This window comes from Entelurus aequoreus, linkage group LG14, assembly GCF_033978785.1.
Source record: "Entelurus aequoreus isolate RoL-2023_Sb linkage group LG14, RoL_Eaeq_v1.1, whole genome shotgun sequence".
Classification (NCBI taxonomy): Eukaryota; Metazoa; Chordata; class Actinopteri; order Syngnathiformes; family Syngnathidae; genus Entelurus; species Entelurus aequoreus.
The window spans coordinates 20,594,203-20,616,851 of record NC_084744.1 but is presented as its reverse complement, the minus strand read 5'-3'; the positions used below and the strand labels follow the sequence as shown (position 1 = coordinate 20,616,851).

The following is a 22,649-nucleotide window of genomic DNA, read 5'->3' as shown; positions in this document are numbered from 1 at the left end:
GTCAATAGTAGCACTCAGAGAAGGATTCAAGGGTAAATGGCCACGTTAAAAAATAATATCAAATCAAAATGAAAATGCTCACATGGGTGGAAAGAAATTGGTTGAAAAACTAATTTAAAAAAACAAAACTTTGTTTGTTTGGTTTGCACACTTCTACAACCTTATATTCACCTGAATGTGACCGGTTTACTAGCCATGCATACAAATAACACGCCTTCAGTCGATTTCTTCCAATACAATATATTTACACCATCTTCACTTTATTAGTCGTTGGCGTCGTTGGTACTTGTTACGAGAATGTTCTGTGCACATGAGAAACAATGGCATTCATTTCAAATCAGTACCAGAGGACAGTGAAGTTATTCAAATTGTGGCTTCTGGTAGGATGTTCTGAACTCCTGTTTCCATGTGTTGAATTGGTTGCCCCTCAACTTCACATTGCTTGTCCAGTTTTTTTTTTTTTTTTTTGGAGAAAACATATATATATATTTTTTAATTTGTAGTTAAAGTTAAAGTTCCAATGATTGTCACACACACAATAGGTGTGGTGAAATGTATCCTCTGCATTTGACCCATCCCCACGTTCACCCCCTTGGAGGTGAGGGGAGCGTTGAGCAGTGAGCAGCAGTGTGCGCCTCACTCGGGAATCATTTGGTGATTTAACCCCCGATTCCAACCCTTGATGCTGAGTGCCAAGCAGGTTTGTAGTCTTTGGTATGACTCGGCCGGGGCTTGAACTCACAACCTCCCAGGGGACACTCTAACCACAAGCTGGATGCTCAGTGGCCATCCCTAGGTTTATCCATTATATAGTGCTCAATACCGGGGTAGAGAGGAATATACGTTAGGTCAGGAAAAAACCAGAGGCTATATCATCCCTACAAGCCTGTTTTGCAGGTTTCCAGTTTGGATCCCCTGATGTATATATACATATATACATATATATATATATACATATATATATATATATATATATATAGGTATATATATATACACACACACACATATACAAACATGTATATATACAGTATTTGTAAATATATACTGTATGTATGTATATACATATATATATATATATATATATATATATATATATATATATATATATATATATATATATAGGTATATATATATACACACACATATACAAACATGTATACATACAGTATTTGTAAATATATACTGTATGTATGTATATACATATATACACACACATATACATATATATATGTGTGTATATATATACATACACATATATGTATATGTATATATACATATATGTGTATATATATACATATGTATACATATACAGTATATATATATATATATACTGTATATACACACACACACACTCACATATACATACATACTGTATATACACACACACACTCACATATACATACATATATACTGTATATATATATGTATATATATACATATATGTATATATACATATGTACATACATACATACATATATGTATACATATGTATATATATATATACATATATGTATATATACATATACACATGTGTAGATACATACATATACACATTTGTGTATATACATATACAGTATATGCATATATATATATATATATATATACATACATACATACATATATATGTATATATATATATATATGTATGTCTCTGTATATACATATACAGTATATATATATATATATATATATATATATATATATATATATATATATATATGCATGTATGTATGTGTGTCTGTGTGTGTGTGCTAGCATGATTAGGTCGTTAATAATTTTTTCGCAAAATCATTTTCGGAGGGTTTACAAACTTGCTTAATAATTTCCTAGACACTAGAAGACTTTGAGGGCAAAACCCAAAGGATTCAAATAAGAATTCGATAGTAGTGCCTGCTTTTGTTTAGTTAGTGCAGAATTGACGTTGTTTTGATCAAACAGGTGTAGGTAATAAAAGACAACAGGGAACTAGTTTTAATATTGTGTTTATGTTGTTAAACGGTCAATAGCACTCACCATAAATGAATAGAACAAATTACAGTTAATGCATGTGATCGGTATCGGCTGATCTAAAACATGGGTGATTGGTATTGGAATCGGCAGCATTAAACCCTGATCGGAACATCCCTCGAAATATGTGTTGGGTACATCTCGAGATAGAAACAACGGCACCTCTGCTGGTTGCAGCGAAGCACTGCACTCCATTGGAAGTCAACTGCAACAAGATTTAGATTGGATTAATCAATATTCCATACAATTGTTCATAATATTCTCAAATACTGACAGACTGAAAATGTCATTTTAAAAACAAACAGCATGATATGTGGAAGACTACCTTGTTTAACAAAAAAACAGAATCAAATGCACATAAGTCACCTCTTTGGTTCAGGTCGGCGATGAGTAGAAAAACACTGCACAAAATATACACAAATCCAATCCTTTCTTGGTACTTGCAGGAAATATGTCTGTTGTTGTAGTTGTGTGCTGGCTTGTTACAGTAAATACATCAAGGAAACTAAAGAGAATCACAGCAGATTGAAGTGTTATCTTTAAAAAAAAGAAATAAAAAAAGTCCCATGATGAGAGCAACATAAGGCGAGGGTATGTTGTACTTGTTCATTGTTTCTCGACGCCATTCCTCACATAATGAATGTCACTTAGGCTTCAATAACTCCATGGTGTTCAACCATCAAGTTGGCATGTGCATGTGTGTCAGCGTGCTCAGTGCGTGCCTCTCTCTGCCGCAAACCTCTCCTCGCCGTCATTGTTGGCTACTGTATATTGCAAGACGAGCAGCAGGGGTCGTCCTTGTCGGGCTGGGCGGCGTAGTCCATCTGCCGGACGATCTCGGCGAACAGTTCGTCTACCATGGTTTTGCTCTTGGCCGAGGTCTCTATGAAGGGGCAGCCCCACTCCTCGGCCAGGGCCTGGCCCTCGCTGGACGACACCTCCCTCTCGCTCTCCAGGTCCACCTTGTTGCCCACCAGGATGACGGGAACCTTCTCGTACCTGAGACCGTCACACAGAGGAAAGCGTCAATTCAGGAGGCGATGAAAGAGAATGTTTATTTCTATGCAATTTTATCCAAGAGGACACTGAGGGCAGCAAGAAGTATAGCATATGGATGTATATGGAATATTATAAAACTGCAGCTAAGGCACAGCGACATATGGGTATTTCTAACCATGCATCCTAAACTGTTACATTGACACAGAACTATTATTTTGTCATTGTATGTTCTTGCTGACTGACTCTTGGTGTGGGTGGCGCTAACACACCAGTGCACCTCATTATCAATAAATGGCTGCAGTTAGTTGATGCTGAGCGTGCATGCAAATGCAATGCTGTGTGCTGAGTGTGTGTGTCGACCAACAGGGACGGAAAATTTAGAATTTTTTAAAAACAATTCTATTAGCATGAAGTGCTGCCATGCAAACGCCGAAATACATTTTTGAAAGTCAAAACTGCATTTTCTGCAATCGGGTGCATTATTGTGTGAATGCTCCAAAACATTCACACATATGGTTTTCTACACCAAAACTACTCTATTCAACTTCTTCTCCAGATTTTGCCGCACTCTACTTTCCACATTTTTCACCCGATTCAAACCGTTCCAACTGTTCGGGAATTGCAGGCTTTCCCTTGACAAATTCCAAAAATTCCCAGATTTCCGGGTTTTCCCGGACATTTTCCCCATTCAAAATTAATTGCCCATTTTTCAAACTTCCAGCATTTCCACATTTTTCAACCGATTCAAACCATTCCACCTTTAACACATTCCACCATCCTGGAAATGTAAACGACCCTTTTTCCAAGTTCAAAAAAATTCCAGGATTTTCTAGAATTCCTGGTTTTCCAAAGCCCTAATTCCACCCTTTTTTCTGGCGACTACTCCTTCCACATTTTTCAAGGCATTTCAACCGTTCCACCGTCAAAACATTTCTCTTAATCAGGACAAAAAAAAAGAAGTTGTTTTTTGAACTGGAAAAACTCCCGGTTTTTCCGAAATTCCGTAATACCATTTCTCAATTGTACATGTTACTACTTCAACATTTCTCGACCGATTTGAAAAACTCCAACACCAACCATTTCAACTCATTCAGACCATTTAAGTTTTTTTTTTACCATTTTCCAAAAAATTCCCGCTTTTACCAAATTCCCAATTGTTTCGGAAATTCCAATTGAAATCAATGGGACATTCTTCAAAGTTCCTCAACTTCCCTATTTTCATCTGATTCAAACTGTTCCAACTTCAAAATATTCAGCCTGTTCCGGAATTGTGTGCTCTACTTCAACAATTCTAAAAACAATTCCAGGAATTGCCTCATCTAGTTACACTATGTTTTACCTTTAGATTTATTCTCATCTACCAACCTCTTTTGGCTGTATTTTAGATACATGTCCTATGTAATGTACCACAGAATTTTTAGTTTTTTAAATTACTCACATTACTATAATTGAAAATGTAATGTAAAATTCTATAACATGGATGTAAAGAACTCAGAAAACGTTTCTCATTTAGCAACTGTATCCTGCAGCCACACCCCCTCGGATAATATACTTCGGGTGTCATGACCTCTGTTTAGATTGCGTCACATCAAAATATACCTTCTCGCTGGCTACTAATAAATACTTAGAACTACAACGGGTTTGGAACTAACAGTGTTCGGATTGTAATCATCCAAATATAATTAGCAGCAGAGTAGACAGCCGTCAACGTCGTGGCTCGGAGAGCGAACAGAGGCGACAGCAAGTAAGCTAGCTAGATGGTTAGCTAACTAGCGAGCTTGTTTCGGTGCTCTCAACCATGGTCTTAACTATGTTTCCTATATTTATTTTGGAGCACTGAAACAAGCTAGCTTATTTGTTGTCGTCTACGTTTGCAATCAGAGCCCCGCCGTTGACGGCTGTCCACTTTGCTGCTACTCATATTAGCTTGTCCTGTAACTCAGTGCGGCGTTTAGGCAAGAGAAACTGCTGAAAAGAGCGTTTAACAAATTTTGTGTGGATCGTATTTAAAAAAAATATTTCATAAAAAATGTTTTTTTATTAATTTTAATTTATTAATTTTTGTAATTATTCATCTAAGCGGGAAGATATGAACATCCCATCAGTCGGCATCCTAGTAAGAGCACACATTGTACAGTAAATTATTATTTTATTAGGCCCGTAATTTGTAGTTCTTGTTTAGCACTTAGCAATAGTGCGACTTGATGCTTTAAAGGCCTACAGAAACCCACTACTACCGACCACGCAGTCTGATAGTTTATATATCAATGATGAAATCTTAACATTGCAACACATGCCAGTACGGCCGGGTTAAATTATAAAGTGCAATTTTAAATTTCCCGCTAAACTTCCGGTTGGAAACGTCTATGTATGATGACGTATGCGCGTGACGTCACGACGGCAAAGGAAGTATTCGTACCCAATGTGTCACCATACAAACTGCTCTGTTTCATCGAACAATTCCACAGTATTCTGGACATCTGTGTTGGTGAATCTTTTGCAATTTGTTTAATGGACAATGGAGACTGCAAATAAGAAAGTTGTAGGTGCGATCGGTTTATTAGCAGCGGACTACAGCAACACAATCAGGAGGTTGTGTTGTGTTTGAGCTGGATACAAGATGCATTACAGTGAGTACAGCTTTGGCTTCCAAACATTTGATCGCTTGCCCGTACGTGCGTGTCGCTATGTGCATGTCACGTACGTAACTTTGGGAAAAAATATGTTTCTTGCCGACTCAGATATCGGCCGGGGTGTCGTCGAAAGCTACAATGCCCGCCGCCGCTCCGTAGTTAGCTTCAATTGTTAAGCTTCGCCAAGCTGGAAATTATTAACCGTGTATTTACATGTTCATGGTTTAATAGTATTGTTGATCTTCTGTCTATCCTTCCAGTCAGGGTTTTTTTAAATTTTGTTTCTATCTGCATTTGAGCCTGATGCTATCACGTTAGCTCCATGGCTAAGTTAGTTAGCTTCAATTGTTAAGCTTCGCCAAGCTGGAAATTATTAACCGTGTATTTACAGGTCCATGGTTTAATAGTATTGATGATCTTCTGTCTATCCTTCCAGTCAGGGTTTTTTAAAATTTTGTTTCTATCTGCATTTGAGCCCGATGCTATCACGTTAGCTCCGTAGCTAAAGTGCGTCAACGATGTATTGTCGTGGAGATAAAAGTCACTGTGAATGTCAATTTCGCGTTCTCGACCCTCATTTTCAAGAGGATATAGTATCCGAGGTGGTTTAAAATACAAATCCGTGATCCACAATAGAAAAAGGAGAGTGTGTGGAATCCAATGAGACCTTGTACCTAAGTTACGGTCAGAGCGAAAAAAGATACACCCTGCACTGCCTCTCTAGTCCTTCACTCTCACGTTCCTCATCCACGAAGCTTTCATCCTCGCTCAAATTAATGGGGTAATCGTTGCTTTCTCGGTCCGAATCTCTCTCGCTCCATTGTAAACAACGGGGAATTGTGAGGAATCCTTCCTCCTGTGACGTCACGCTACTTCCGTTATAGACAAGGCTTTTTTTTTTATCAGCGATCAAAAGTTGCGAACTTTATCGTCATTGTTCTAAACTAAATCCTTTCAGCAAAAATATGGCAATATCGCGAAATGATCAAATATGACACATAGAATGGATCTGCTATCCCCGTTTAAATAAAAATAAAACATTTCAGTAGGCCTTTAATGATTAACTAAAACTGGATCTCTTTAGCACAGAGCTTCCAAATCTTGTAGCTCATCCTCCTTATATTCAGGCCCAAAAATATAAGGTTGTCATGATCATTTGTCCCAAAGTAATCGTTGTTGTCTCTCATGTAGTCTGCAATGAGTAGTAGGTTTGTTATTGTTGAAGAGAAAAGAGAAGGTTGTGATGCGTCTGTGAAATTAATACTTATACTTAAAATGTGCAAAATATATAACTGTTGCATGTTGTTAATATTTTGCCTGTTACTACATTACATCTTAACTTAGAGTGTGTATACAAAACGATGGATGCTTTTGGAGCGCTTTTTAGGCAGAATAAAGCAACTCACGTTTGCTCCATTGGTAGCTGACTTTTGCTAGCGTTTATTTACTATTTAGAATGCTTAAAACAAAAACATACTGTATCTGTGCTTGTCTCCCACAAGGATTTTGAATAATTGTGACATAATCTAAAAAATAAATGCTGTTCCCCTTTAAAGAAACAGTGAGTTGCTAAACCTTTTATCCTCATGTGTGTGAAACTAACAAATGAGAGTTTTTTGTCTGCAGAAGTTAAATTCCATATTCTATCACTGAGGTTTGCAGTAGGTTATTCCTGCTTAAGTGTTATGTTAACAGGTGTACGTAGTGTACGTTTGTCGAAGAAGTACTTCACGTGTCAAGAATCCGGCATAACTCTGCTCAGCTGCAGGTTTCAGTGTCAAATTAGTTTCCGAGAGGAGAGACTCTATCTCGTTTTGATCTACTCATGAATACATTATTCAAAGTGAACTTTAATCTTTAGTCGCTTCTTCCTTGGATCTGCTCCCTTGCTGCAAAAAGGACACTTTCACAGGTTGGTCCATGTTTAACCAAGAGGGGACGGTTTATCCGCCTGTACAATTAATATAGTGAATATGGATGTGCATATCAATGAATTGATTGTGCAGATTGATTGATCTTGAAGAATTAAGGCAAAATGGAAACAGACGTCCTGTGAAATTAGTCCGAACTAGTTGGCGGTCTAAAGATCAGCTCTGAGAAGTTGGGCTACATCCACAAAGACCTCCACTATAACAGCATTTTTTCTGCTCAATACCTGTATGGAAACAGGCGTTCAGAATACTCTTAACTCCAAAAAAACTGAAAATTGATTATCATATTTTTCGGACTATAAAGAGCACATAAATCGACAGTGCCCCTTATAACCCGGTGCGCCTAATGTACGGAATAATTCTGGTTGTGCTTACTGACCTCGAAGCTATTTTATTTGGTACATGGTGTAATGATAAGTGTGATCAGTAGATGGCAGTCACACATAAGAGATACGTGTAGACTACGATATGACGACAGTAAACCACACTAAACTTTAAATGTTTCATTGAGAATATAGAACATTACACTCAGCGCTCAAAAATCTGTCAAAATGTTTTAGTACGACGTTGGTAAGCTAAGGAACCGCACTGCTTTATGGATTGTCATAGCATTACGGCTACCGTGGCCAGACGTAATGTGCTTATACATACGAGTATTATTACAGTGTTTCCCATAAACTGCCAAGATACCTGTGGCGGTGGGGGCGGGGCTATGGGCGTGGTCACCATGACATAATCGAGTAATTTGCATAATTTACTAGAATGATATGATTTTCTCTAAAAAGGCTCAAAAAATGAATACTTACTAATTAATAATAACAGTTTTGTTTTAAACGTCCATCCACCCATCCATTTTACAATATAATTACAACTTTATGTTCATATTTATATACAGATTTGAACAATAAGTTATTCACTGAAATATATTTATTAATTGTGGTTCTTACAAAAAATATATCTTATAAAATATAAAAGCTTAAATGTCTCTTAAAGCTCTGCCCCTTTAATTAGTGCATACTAAATCATTTAACTTTAGCCTACTACTACAACCATATTATTTACCAGCAACATAAAGTGAAACAGAGGCAGAGGTGTCCTGCCACAGTCAGTAACAAATAAACAGAAAACAGCAGTGGTCAAATACAAATAAGGCAACAAGAGAAGTATCCTACATTTCTCTTTTGTAAAGTAAATCTGAACAGCCTATATGGGCAGCTACATCAACTATATGATTTGCCTGAGAAGCTGGACAGGACAAAAAAAAAAAAAAAAAACAGCGGACGTAATTCTTTCGTGGCGGGCCGCCACAAATAAATGAATGCGTGGGAAACACTGTGTTATGGTGTGTGTGTATAAGGCACCCATTAGCAGACATACTATCTGGCGTTTTGTTTCGTAATATTATGCAAAACCAACTTTTCTTACATTCTGGTACCTACTGAGGTGTATTTGTGATCTGCATAAGTCCTGAAAACTTGCGTGTGTCCGCCATTGTAGTCTGTGGCGATGCCGTAGTCGATAAGCTTCTTCTATTCATCAATCTTCTTGCTTTGAGGCATTCATCCTCCGCTGTTGCCATTTCTAATATAGTGTAAAGTTTGAACTTATATCTGTCAGTAGGCCCGCTATGAAAGCGCTAAAAACTAACGGTATAGTGCGTTTACATAATTCACCCACTGAACTTTAGTCATTAGACAGTTCCGGTAAAACAGTTAACTCCATCTTTTGACACTTCTTCCACTCCCGTCCTTGCACGCTACACCGCTACAACAAAGATGACAGGGAGAAGACGCTGTCGAAGGTGAGCCACGTAAATAAGACCGCCCACAAAACGGTGCATCCTAAAGCGACTGTCAGACAGCACCTTGAAGATGATCTGTAAAAAATAATCTATGCAACATATTAACCAAAGAACCACCATTACATGTTATGTAGACCAGTATTTTTCAACCTTTTTTGAGCCAAGGCACATTTTATTCATTGAAAAAATCCAGAGGCACACCGCGAGCAGAACATGTTAAAAAAATTGAACTCAGCAGCCGATATTGACAGTAAAAAGTTGTTCTCGCAATTGAATTCAAACCATAACCAACCATGCATCACTATAGCTCTTGTCTCAAAGTAGGTGTACTGTCACGACCTGTCACATCACGCTGTGACTTATTTTGAAGTTTTTGGTGTTTTCCTGTGTGTAGTGTTTTAGTTCTTGTCTTGCGCTCCTATTTTGGTGGCTTTTCCTGTTTTGTTGGTATTTTCCTGTAGCAGTTTCATGTCTTCCTTGACCACTATTCCCCACACCTGCTTTGTTTTTAGCAATCAAAAATATTTAAGTTGTTGCTATCCTTCTTTGTGTGGACATTGTTGATTGTCATGTCATATTCGAATGTACTTTGTGGACGCCGTCTCTGCTCCACACGCTGTAAGTCTTTGCTGTCGTCCAACATTCTGTTTTTGTTTACTTTGCAGCCAGTTCAGTTTAGTTTTGTTTTGCATAGCCATCCCTAAGCTTCAATACATTTTCTTAGGGGAACTCACCTTTTGTTTATTTTTGGTTTAAGCATTAGATACCTTTTTATCTGTACACTGCCTCCAGCTGTCGTCTGCATATTGTGATCACAACAAACCATCGTCATTGTTCCCGACATCTACAAAGCTGACACCTACTGATATGGAAGAATATTACTCAATTACTCTGCCGAGCTCTAGACAACACAGACACTCACTATTTGCGCATTATAATTACTGGTTTGCAAAAAATATTTTTAACCCAATTAGGTGAAATTACATAATCTCCCACGGCACACCAGACTGTATCTAATGGCACACCAGTGTGCCACGGCACAGTGGTTGAAAAACACTGATGTAGACCACAAGAAAGTGTTTTCAATTTAGAAAAAAATATATAATAATAATATGACTCCTTTAATGCGCCCTATAATCCGGTGCGCCTAATATATGGAAAAATAAAATAAAATAGACCATTCATCGGCAGTGCGCCTTATAATCCGGTGCGCCCTATGGTCAGGAAAATACGGTATATTAGTTTTTCTACACACATCCCAAAATCCCAAGATACATTTTGTAAATTGTCCATAGGTATGTGAATGTAAGTGGGAATGGTTGTTTAAATGTGTTTTGTTATTGACTGGCAACCAGTACAGTGTATATCCGCCTCTCGACCACAGCCCGCTGGGAAAGGCTCCAGTTTATGCATCACCCCGAACAGGTAATGGGTTAAATGATAGAAAATGAGTAAATACATTTTCAAATGTCATATCCATTCAAGAAAATCCTCAAACAATAGTTACATTTTTAGAAAATGCTGCAGGAGCTTGCCCTTCAATCATGCCCTAATTAGCCATTTAAAGGCCAGTGATGTTATATTACCAAACAAGCTAATGAGGAGCTTATGCAACTTGTGTAGCTCTCTGGGGGTCTCATTGTTGCACAAAGACATCTGGGCTACAGGAGAGGGGGCTATACTTAGTTATAAATAAAGGTTAGGAAACTTTTGCTCTCAGGAGGTGTGAGACAGAGGTTGCCAAAGACACCCTAGCTCCGAAGGCCTTGGCAAAAAAAGAAGAAGTGTTGGCCACTCTGTGTCTGGAGTCTGTCACCCAAGTAGGGACATGCAACCCGCACTTGACAGCAACACATACAGTATACAACATATACAATATTTTCCGGACTATAGTGCGCACCGGGATATTAGACATACCCACAAACTTTTAGGGAAAAAATATATGTCTCCAGTGGTTAGAGTGTCCGCCTTGAGATCGGTAGGTTGTGAGTTCAAACCCCGGCCGAGTCATACCAAAGACTATAAAAATGGGACCCATTTCCTCCCTGCTTGGCACTCAGCATCAAGGGTTGGAATTGGGGGTTGAATCACCAAAAATGATTCCCGGGCGCGGCCACCGCTGCTGCCCACTGCTCCCCTCACCTCCCAGGTGGTGATGGGTCAAATGCAGAGAATAATTTTGCCACACCTAGTGTGTGTGTGACAATCATAGGTAGTTTAACTTTTTAACTTAATATATTAGCCCCACCGGACTATAAGTCACAGATATATTTCATTTCATTTTCATTTATCTCCTTCATTGATGTGCATCTTTGATAGACAATTATAACACAATTATTCAGTTACACCGTTACACACCAATGCCTGAGAAGGAGCAGGATGAAGAAAAATCTTATACATTTTGCGAAATAAGTTATGTACACAGAAAGATGTTGTAAATGTTTATTGACATACCGTTAATTATTTCCAAATGGTGCCTGTAACATGGCAGTAAAATGGCTGATTAAACAAAACCGAATCCTCGTCATGGACCTACTATGGAAGCTAGCTCTCCAATCAGCTTAACAGACTCAATATGTCCACAGTGACGTTTTGGTAAATTTACAAGGAGTTTGCAAAACTGAAACAATACAAAATGAATGCCATTGTCAGTTAATAATACTAACACAGACAATCGTAAATGTGTTAGCATATTAGCTAATGCTAACGACGGTAGCTTCATTACATTGCAATAGCACGTACAAATATGCATGAAAACACTCCTACAGACATCACGCATTGGACGGTTTAGTAAGTATAAAAAGTTTACGTTACATTGTAAAACTTACAAACGTTGCTCGGAGTGATGAATGGTAAATTCATATGAATAGAAACGCTATGGACGGCTAGAAGACTGAACGGCAATTCTACTTCCGTTAACTTGAATGGACTAAATGGAAGGACACTGCAGCACTTGCAGTGAGCGAACTCGTCCAAAAGATGGCGCCACAGCACAAACAAAATCACACCTTATTTTATATAACTATCGTGTTATGGCTGTCAGCAAAAAAAAACAACCATAAATTAGCCACTTTGTTTTATAAGCAACAGGGTTCAAAACGTAGGAAAACAGTAGCGGCGTATAGTCTGGATTTTACGGTACTAGTTATATATATGTGACAAGTGAATAACAAATGGTATAATAATATGGTAGAATAACAACGTTTGGTTGTGCTATTGTAGTGGCACAAACATGGTAGACAACATGTCATGCTTCAGCCTCGAGCTTGTGAGCCTCAGGACGGCCACGCTGGTTTACTATGACCGCCCCATTCCCAGACACGTCTCATCTATAATGCATATAGCATCAACTCGCTTAGGTCTCACTGATGGATGGTGGAAGACGCTCACATTTTTGGCTTTAACCAACATTGCTGAGACAAGGAAGGAGGATAACAAACAGCTATTTTGAGAACATTCCTCCACTCCAAGACTGAGTCAGGAAATTATAAGCGCCTCTCTCTTGGCACATCTAAGGATGTAATCGAGATCCCTGCTATGTCTTTTGTAAACAACCTAAGACAGACAAACGCGGTTTGAAAAGAAGATCAAGGGTGGTATTTCAAAACAAGGATTCTCCCATGGCTCTACAAAACTAGCTTTCCCATTTCTTTCTGTGCCTCAGGCGTCATAAAGATGATAGGGACTTTCTAGCGCAAATAAAATGCGGTGAACAGATCATGCTTAATTGAGATATCATGTTTGTGTGATACAAAATAATACAACAAATTGCTAGGCTCCTGGTGGATGTAATGAAAATAATGGCATAAACTGCAAAGCACAAGGTGTAACTGCATACTGCCATGTTTGGATAGGATCAGATAGAGCAGACTATTTATTCTACAATGGGGAAATGATGTGGTTACAGTGCACAATCAGAAAGTGCACAAAAACAATGTAAAACACATTAAAAACTTGAGGGAAACATTAAAGAACACAAAGAAGGATAAAAAAGAGCACTGAGTTGCTGCAACCAGCTGCCACTTCAGTGGCACCATTTTTAACACAGCAACAAAGATAAAATGCAATGAAAAACTAAAAATTAGTAATAAATAATAAATATCGTGCACAAACAATTGCACCATGCATAAATAAATAATAAAGCAACAATGCTGTTTGGAAAGACATCCATTTTCTACACCGCTTGTCCTCATTAGGGTCACGGGTGGGCTGGCACACATTAGATGCTAGGCGGGGTATACAGTACATGGACTGGTCGCTCACCGGTCAATTGCAGCTGTAATACCTACACAAGCATGGGGAGAAGATGCAAACTCCTCACAGACATGCTCAAACAGAGATTTGAAACCTCAATCTCCAGACTGTGCGACATGCCAACCCCTAGACTAGTGTTTTTCAACCACTGTGAGGTATTTTCTGATGTGCTGTGGGAAATTATGAAACTTCACCTAAATTGTCCAAAAAAAATGTTTTGCAAACCAATAATTATAATAATGTGCCGTTGTCTAGTGTCTGTGCTGTGTAGAGCTTGGCAGGGTAACCATGTAATACTCCATATCAGTAGGTGGCAGCAAGTAGTTCATTGCTTTGTAGAAGTCGTAACGCGTCAAGGATGGTTTGTCGTAAACCCAATATGCAGAGCACAGCAGGAGACAGCGTAGAGGTAAAAAGGTATGTAACGCTTAAACGAAAAATGAACAAAAGGCAAGTCCCGCTAGGAAAAGGCACTGAAGCATAGGGATGATGGCTATGCAAGACAAAAGTAAAACTGAATTGGCTACAAAGTAAACAAAAACAGAATGCTGGACGACAGCAAAAACTTACAGCGTGTGGAGCGGAGACGGCGTCCGCAAAGTACATCCGTACATGACATGACAATCAAGAATGTCCCCACAAAGAAGGATAGCGTACGCACAACTTAAATAGTCTTGATTGCGAAAACAAAGCAGGTGCGGGCAATAGCACTCAAAGGAAGGTGTGAAGCTTCTACAGGAGAACACCAACAAAACAGTCACCAAAATAACAGCGCAATACAGGAACTAAAGCACTACACACAGGAAACAACAACAAACTCAAAATAAGGCACGACAACCTGGTGGAGTTTCATTTTTTAACATTTTCTGCCGGTGGCGTGCCTCTGTATTTTTTTTAATGAAAAAAATGTGCCTTGGCTCAAAAAATACTGCCCGAGACTACCATGGAGAAAGAAAGTTTCAGTCGACAAGAAGGAAAATTTGGCAATTTTGACATCGGCTGGGTAATCAAATCGACAACTGATTTCAATTTGTTGGAAAAAATAGTATAATATGGGACTTTTAAAAATGTCTCATTGAACTTTTTACATGGTTGCCAGGTGATATTAATTCAGATTTACAGTAAGAGGCATTAAGAGCCATTGCGGCTCCATCTCACGTTCCAAAAACAAGTTTGAGGTTCCTGTATTGTCCATAGTTAGTTACATAGTTGTGTATCCTGCCTCTCAACCTAAGGCAGCTATGATAGGCTCTAGGCCAGGTAAACATAATAGGTAGGTAGGTAGGTCTTTATTGTCATTGCACAAGTACAACAAAACTTTGTTTTCAGCACAAACCCGTTCAAGATTAGACAAACAAACAGTGTACAGGGTTACAGAACAGGAACGCTGATGGGTTGCCACAAGGCGCCCCGTAAAAGATGGGGAAAAAGGTAAAACGCTGGGGAAGGATGAGTAAAAAAATACAATCTAGACTGGGCTCCTAAGGGGGCTCAGTCTGGAGTGGGAAAAAACTCCATAGCAAAGCACATATACATATTACAACGTACATCTCGAGATATCTAGCAACAGAGGGAAGGGGCGGAGTAATGGTGGTAGGCCGCAGCTCTCGGCGCTGACCATCCTTCCATCACCCCTATGGGATTTGCGTCGAAAGCCTACAGTGTGTCTCTGTTCCGCGGCCTTGATTCTTGTGCAGCTGATAAGTCCAAAGTCAACAACAACAGGTGTGTGTCCATGAGAGACAAGAAGGGAGTTTGTTGTGTCTTCGCTGCACTGTCCTTCGGGAGAGTCTCGAAGCCAGGGAAACAATCCAAGTTAGAATGTTTTGTATGCGAGTGAAAATGAAAATTTGCTTTTCACTCTAAATTGTCTATGACTGGTCCTCAAAAATCCTGCGAGGCAGACCGTCCGATGTTATCCAAAACACAAGAGTGTCCACAGTTCTTCCCGCATCCTCCATCATAATAAACAATGGATTGATCAGTGGTGGTCCGGGCCAGCAAGGCCTTCTCAACTGGCCTAACATAACCAGAAATCATGATCATAATTAAAGATAAAAGTAATTTTTAAATTTACTTTCCCTAAATATCTAAAAATATTCATATTCTCTTCATGTCATATTAGCCTCCTTCCAGTGCTGTTGTTTTTAGCTTAGCCAATCCGATCACAAGTTGTTGTCAGTAAGGCCTTTTAGCTGGCCTAACGCGTCCTGTGTTTGAATACTCACTTGGGAGTCCCGAGTGAGTATCCAATCACAAGTTGCGAAAACAGGAAGTGGCACCGGAGCAATGCGAGCCATAGAAAGTCACAGAAAACTCACCGGTACTCACAAAGAAGGAGAGCAAAATGTTGATTGGGTGGCAGATATATATTTGCAAGGCCATTTTCAAGAAGGATACTTAAGAAAAACTACATCTTGTGAGACGATGTCGGCCGACTTTGGAAGCTACCCCGGCGGAGAAATGGTTGCTCGCCACTTTCACACGAATCAACCGACTACGACCAAGTACGAGCGGTACTACTGGCTTATACGGCATCGAATGGGTGCTACAAATTGTGAGTTCAAATATTTTATTTCTAAATTTTTTCATGTTTCATTTGTTTTATACAATAATTTTAATTTTGACAGTACCACATAAGATATGTTTTCATTGCTGAAGCAGGTTTATTGAATGTTAAATTCACCGAAAAATAGACCGTTTTGTACACTATTGAGGGCATTCAATGCCCAGTAGTGTGCAAGTGTGTTTCTGTATAGTATCTCCAGCCATGTCTATGTGGTGACATAAATTACGGTATTTTGAGAGGTGAAGTCGGACTAAGTAGGACATCACTGAAGGCCTAGGTGAGAAACGCACGGCCCGCCACTGGGATTGATAGTGTTAAAGGTTTTCTTTAAATTTAGTACAAATGTGCAGAACGGCTGTGCAAACATCAAGGTTTATTGCTTTTTCTCCTTTCCTTTCCTCATCACTCTCTTGACCATGGCACTGTTATTTACATAGTCGCTTAAGTCACCAATCACAGTGTGTCCCTGGAATGAGGACTGATGAGGTCCACGGCGCACTAACACAAGGTCCAGTCCACGGTGTAATCATGTGTACACATAGCCTCTGTGACGTCCGCCTCTGATGGATGCTGACAGGCTTGCAAAAGAGAACGATGCACAGCCGCGCCCCTGACCTGAGCTAATGTGGTCGTGACGGGTCATCAATGTTTTGGCAGCAAGTAGGGATGGACAGTGTATCTAAGAATGTGCTACAATTTGTGACAACCTTATGACCAAATCTAACATAATCTCAGCTTTGCACTGTTTTTTCCCAAGATGGCGCCGCTGTAGTGTCTACTGTTGGCAGAAGCTCTGTGCTCTTGTGTCATCCTTTTGTGTTCCTGATGTTTCCCCCTTGTTTTCATGTGTTTTTTGTTTGCCTTTTGGTTTGGGACTCTTTGGGATTGTGTGACAAGGGGTGGCACTTTCGTGACTTCTGCGGTGCTTTTTAGTGAACTTCTGGATCTGCCTCCAGGGAGCTTTTTGGCCATGGAGACCAGCTGCTGGGTCTCTGCCACACCAGAGTCCGTTTGGAGAGACTGGAGGAGATGCGGATGAAGAGACGGACAAACTTTACAGTGTCTTGGCCGAATGAGCAGGTATCGGACACCTCGGTCTCCTTGGACGTATCCTCGCTCATCCATGCGGACTGGACACTGGCCGAGAGTTGGCAGTGTGGAGTCGGCTCTCTTGGTTGCTTTGTTGGGTCTGCTCCTGTCTCTGGCCATGCTCCCCCCACCCCAGCAGACGATGGTGTGGAACACAGCAGAGGCCACCACAGTGTATAAGTTTTGTTTTTTTGTAGTTGTTTTACTTTTGTGGCTGTATGTAGAAATGGCTGGTTGCATCAGCTCTGTTTTTTTAATGTCTTTAATATCCTTTATGTTTTTTGTGGTTTCCCTGGGGACAGTGTGGCACGGTTGGGAGAGTGGCCCTGCCAGCAACCTGAGGGTTCCTGGTTCAATCCCCAGCTTCTACCAACCAAGTCACGTCCGTCGTGTCCTTGAGCAAGACACTTCACCCTTACTCCTGATGGGTCGTGTTTAGCGCCTTGCATGGCAGCTCCCGCCATCAGTGTGTGAAGGTGTGTCAAATCGCTTTGAGTACCTTGAAGGTAGAAAAGCGCTATACAAGTACAACCTATTTACCTTTACCCTCTTACACACATGTTTGTGTGCTATGGCTATGATGTTTTTTTCCTTGGCCTTAGTCTGGACCCTCTCTAGGGGCCCAGGCTAAGACTGAATTTTTTTTTCCTCACCCCCCAGCGATTACCTGTTTCTCACCTTTTTTGTAAGGGGCGCCGGAAGTTAGCAGAGCCGTCAGCGATCTTGTTCTGTCTCCCTGTAATGTTTGTCTGCTCTTGAGTGGGATTGTGCTGAAAATCTTAATTTCCCCTCGGGGATTATTAATGTATTTCTGATTCTGATTCTAAAATGCACATAAAGTAACAAGCACTATGTGTAGGAGTAGTGTGTCAAGTGTGCAAATAAACTGTGCTGTGACATCAGGGAACAACACCAGACTCATGCTGGTGCTAGGTGTGTAATCACGTAACAGCCAGGCTGCATCGGGTGTGTGAGTGCACACGTGTATACATTAGCATATAAACACACAGGAAGAAACACAAGCAGAAGTAACATCTCAGCTCATAAGGGAGGAAGCACACCGACCTCATTACTTCATTCACATGGCGGTTAATAGAGCAAACGTAGAAAAGGCAACTATTAAAGAGGTCTACGTGTCATTTGTGCTGCTTTACATGTGTTTTATGCTTGTCTCGAAGAACAGACACTTGTGAAATAAATAAAACACAGACTTTCCATATTAACATTGTATAGTGGCGGGCTCTGCTCTAATACACAGCAAGCCTCAAATCCTCAATCAGTCACACATCATCAATTTAAACAATAGAACGCCTCTCCCCAAATCGGCGGCTCCTTCAATTACATGCCTAATATTTTGAGCGATGTGTTTAAAGGCCTACTGAAATTATTTTTTTTTATTTAAACGGGAATAGCAGATCCATTCTATGTGTCATACTTGATCATTTCGCGATATTGCCATATTTTTGCTGAAAGGATTTAGTAGAGAAAATCGACGATAAAGTTCGCAACTTTTGCTCGCTGATAAAAAAACCTTGCCCCTACCGGAAGTAGCGTGACGTCACAAGCGGTAGTGCTGCTCACAATTCCCCGTTGTTTACAATGGAGCGAGAAAGTGACAATTACCCCATTAATTTGAGCGAGGATGAAAGATTTGTGGATGAGGAACGTTAGAGTGACGGACTAGAATGCAGTTCAAGAGATATCTTTTTTCGCTCTGACCGTAACTTAGGTACAAGCTGGCTCATTGGAATCCACACTCTCTCCTTTTTCTATTGTGGATCACGGATTTGTATTTTAAACCACCTCGGATACTTTATCCTCTTGAAAATGAGAGTCGAGAAGGCGAAATGGACATTAACAGTGACTTTTATCTCCACGACAATACATCGACGAAGCTCTTTAGCATGAGCTAACGTGATAGCATCTGTCTCAAATGCAGATAGAAACAAAATAAATAAATCCCTGACTGGAAGGATAGACAGAAGATCAACAATACTACTATCAGGAGACACCGAACCAAACACTGGACATGTAAATACACGGTTAATGTGTATTCGACGCCTGTCGAAGCCTAGCAATGCTGTTGCTAACGACGCTAACTTAACAACGGGACCTCGTCAGAGCTATGATAAAAACATTAGCGCTCCACCTACGCCAGCCAGCCCTCCTCTGCTCATCAACACCCGTGCTCACCTGCGTTCCAGCGATCGACGATGCGGTCGGCGGCCCGGAGACGTAGGAAGTCAAGGTGAGTTCGCCGCTAGCGCGTCTGCTATCCAACAAAGTCCTCCTTGTTGTGTTGCTACAGCCAGCCGCATACACCGATCCCACCTACAACATTCTTCTTTGCAGCCTCCATTGTTCATTAAACAAATTGCAAAAGATTCACCAACACAGATGTCCAGAATATTGTGGAATTTTGTCGAAGAAAACAGAGCTCTGTGTATTGTGTCCAAAAGGGTCCAACACTTCCGTGGACCTTGCGACGTCACGCGCATACGTCATCCTCCAAAGGCGTTTTGAACCGGAAGTTCCCCGGGAAATTTAAAATTGCACTTTATAAGTTAACCCGGCCGTATTGGCCTGTGTTGCAATGTTAAGATTTCTTCATTGATATATAAACTATCAGACTGCGTGGTCGGTAGTAGTGGGTTTCAGTAGGCCTTTAAATTGCTTTATAATGTGCGGTCTGCATCAGAACAACTTCAGACATTGCATTCATATTGAAATCCATGTTTAAATCTAATTTAATTTGACCTTTTTACATTGAATTGCCAGCTTTAAAATAGGGCTGCAAACAATGACTATTGTGATAGTCAACTATTTATCAACGATCTTAATGATTAGTCAACTAATCGGACTGTTCAGTGGCTCAAATTTAGCTGTTTGAGCATCTGCTATCTTACAATACATACAACAAATATAACAACAGACCCAATTTTCATAGAGTTGTTGTTTTTGTAACGACTTAATGAGCAGCACAGTGAGAATATAAATAAATATTTTGGAAAAGTAGTCATCTTTAATGTTAGTTAGCACTATGGATGCAAATACTTGAACATTTCATATCACGGTTATCATTATTATTGTTGTATTGCTGAATGTGCTCAAATAATACTTATACACACACTGAAATCTTTTAAACAAGTTATTGTGTTTTAAATAACTAAAATGAATAGACACACTGTCAGAAAACCCTCTATGGCATGTTTTGTGTTTCTTTTGCTTTACTGATCGTGTTTTATTCTTTGTATTTTATATATTTCGATGGCTAAGCTTTTATTGTTTAAAATATTGGTTTATACTGTAGCACTTTAAGATTTATTTGAATGAATATTGTGCAACAAATACAATCTATTATTATTTCTGGCGGGCGTTGTGGCGTTCTACCTTGAACGCATTGTAAAAAACACCTTTCTCTAAAGTATAGAACAATCACTCAGCTCTAAGATAGCGCAGCTTGAAGGTTCAATGTGCACAATTGAATAGCTTAGTTGCTTTGACAGCAATGTATTTACATAAAGTTTATGTACCAATAGTGAGAGCAGATCGAGTCTCTGAGCATGAACTGTTGAAGCCTTGGATTAGAGGCGAAACGTTTTCAAAGGCAAACTGAACAGTCCGGCTGCGATCGATTGAATGCCCTGAGAATACACTAACCTTGATGAATGAGAACATCCATACACGTTAATGTCTCTTGTTTTCATGTTAGCATTTAAGCTATCGAGCTGGGGCCAGTCAGTCCGCGAGTTAATTAAAGTGCAGTTATCATTCACGATTTTTATTTAATTTAAATTTAAAACGGTAACACTAACCGTCAGAGGTTTTACCGTGGTTATTATTAATTCAGTTTGTCATTACATCCCCATTTTGGCACATATATCTCAATATCTTAAGCAAAGTTAAAAACGGATGGCTAAATTAGAGCCACTGAATTCATAATCCAATTAATCGACTAATCAATAAGATAGTCAATGACTCGATGAAACAGGGTTTCCCCTACATGTAATTAGTCGTGGCGCAACGCCACAACAAAATAAAAGCCGGCACACCTTAAAAATGTGGGGGTTTTTTTAATGTAAAAACAAATTTAAGTAATATATTGTATGAATGGATATATAATATATAGTCCATTATTGATACACTATTTGCCATTGTTAATTTGGAAAAACATGTCCAATATCATAAAAATGTTCCTCTATGCTTTATTTTTTTTAAACGTGTATCTGAATCGCCTGTCAGCATTCGTGCTACAGCTGGTCGTGCAACTGCTCACCCCTCGAATGAAGTTGGCACTCTGCAAAAGTAGTAGTAGTAGAAAGGTATTTCAAGCTAATTAATGCATTTCTTGTTCAACCCTGTGAAAACTACACTAATTTTGATATTACTATCGACAGTAACTTCTAACTATAGGCTGTTTTTTCTTTTAATCTCCGTGTGGACATCTCTTTGTGGAGTTTGCATGTTCTCAATTCACCCATCCACATACACACAGGGAGACTCCCCGTGCGTGTGTGTTTTTTTTCCGGTTACTCCTGTTTACTCCCACATTCCAAAAATGTGCATTATATTTTAATTGGAGACTGTGAATTATCCATAGGCAGTGATGTCGATATGTTTTCAATGTAGTGAGTCAAAATAAATGGATATCTTTCTTATATTATTTTATTTCTTGAATGTTGAGTGTTAAACTCCTTTGATGGTGGTATGATATGGTTAGAATAAACAGATATATTCATATATGTTCAAAATGTATCTGAAATTAAACAAATACAATTTCAAAACTAAAGAGTTTGTTTCAAAACAACTGTCACTTTGGCATGACATAGGACATTAAATCAAACACCATTTTTGTAGCAACATAAAATAAATAACAACAATTCAAATGAAAACAAATGGCATCACTATGGTCTGTAATACCAAAACTAAATTTCAATAAAAGTGATAATTTTAACAAATTAACAAAACATTGTCACCTGACAAGAGTCAATAAATGAATTGTCACCAAAATCTTCTCATCTGAACATCCGCTGAACCAAATAAACTGAGACTATCACTATGAAACTTTTAGTGTATTTAGTAGAGGTGGGGGAAATAATCAATTTTGGATGCATTGCAATTCGGACATGGGCAATTGTAAAATCAATTAGTAAACATCAATAATTGATTATTTATTTATTGTAAATAAGGTAATGCACCTCACCAAGAGATTCGACCAGTTCCTTTATTTTAGGGCATTCATGTTCCAGTTTTGCAAACATTTCCATTATTTTAATAAATGTAATGGGAATTAAGTCAACTGTTTCTTATTACAAATGCACTGTTATTTAAAAGTTGCAAGTGATGAATGCTTATTGAGTAAAACA

The 22,649-nt window shown here is 39.2% G+C and overlaps 1 protein-coding gene across 2 annotated transcripts in view; it reads right to left on the bottom strand.

Moving 5' to 3' along the window:
• Window positions 1–1,982: 1,982 nt before the first annotated feature.
• The window catches only part of LOC133664507 (ras-related protein Rap-2a), a 31,007-nt gene continuing 10,340 nt past the window's right edge, over window positions 1,983–22,649 (bottom strand). Inside the window, exons 2-3 of one of the 2 annotated variants that reach the window (XR_009828591.1) lie at window positions 2,374–3,006; window positions 1,983–2,212 (exon numbers count right to left, since the gene is read on the bottom strand). Coding sequence is in view for 1 of the 2 variants with exons in the window: in XM_062069188.1 (XP_061925172.1) it covers window positions 2,769–3,006 (238 nt within the window). In the remaining variant the exon portion in view is untranslated. Of the gene's footprint in view, window positions 3,007–22,649 lie in introns of both variants that reach the window. The other variant, XM_062069188.1, reaches the window with a different exon arrangement.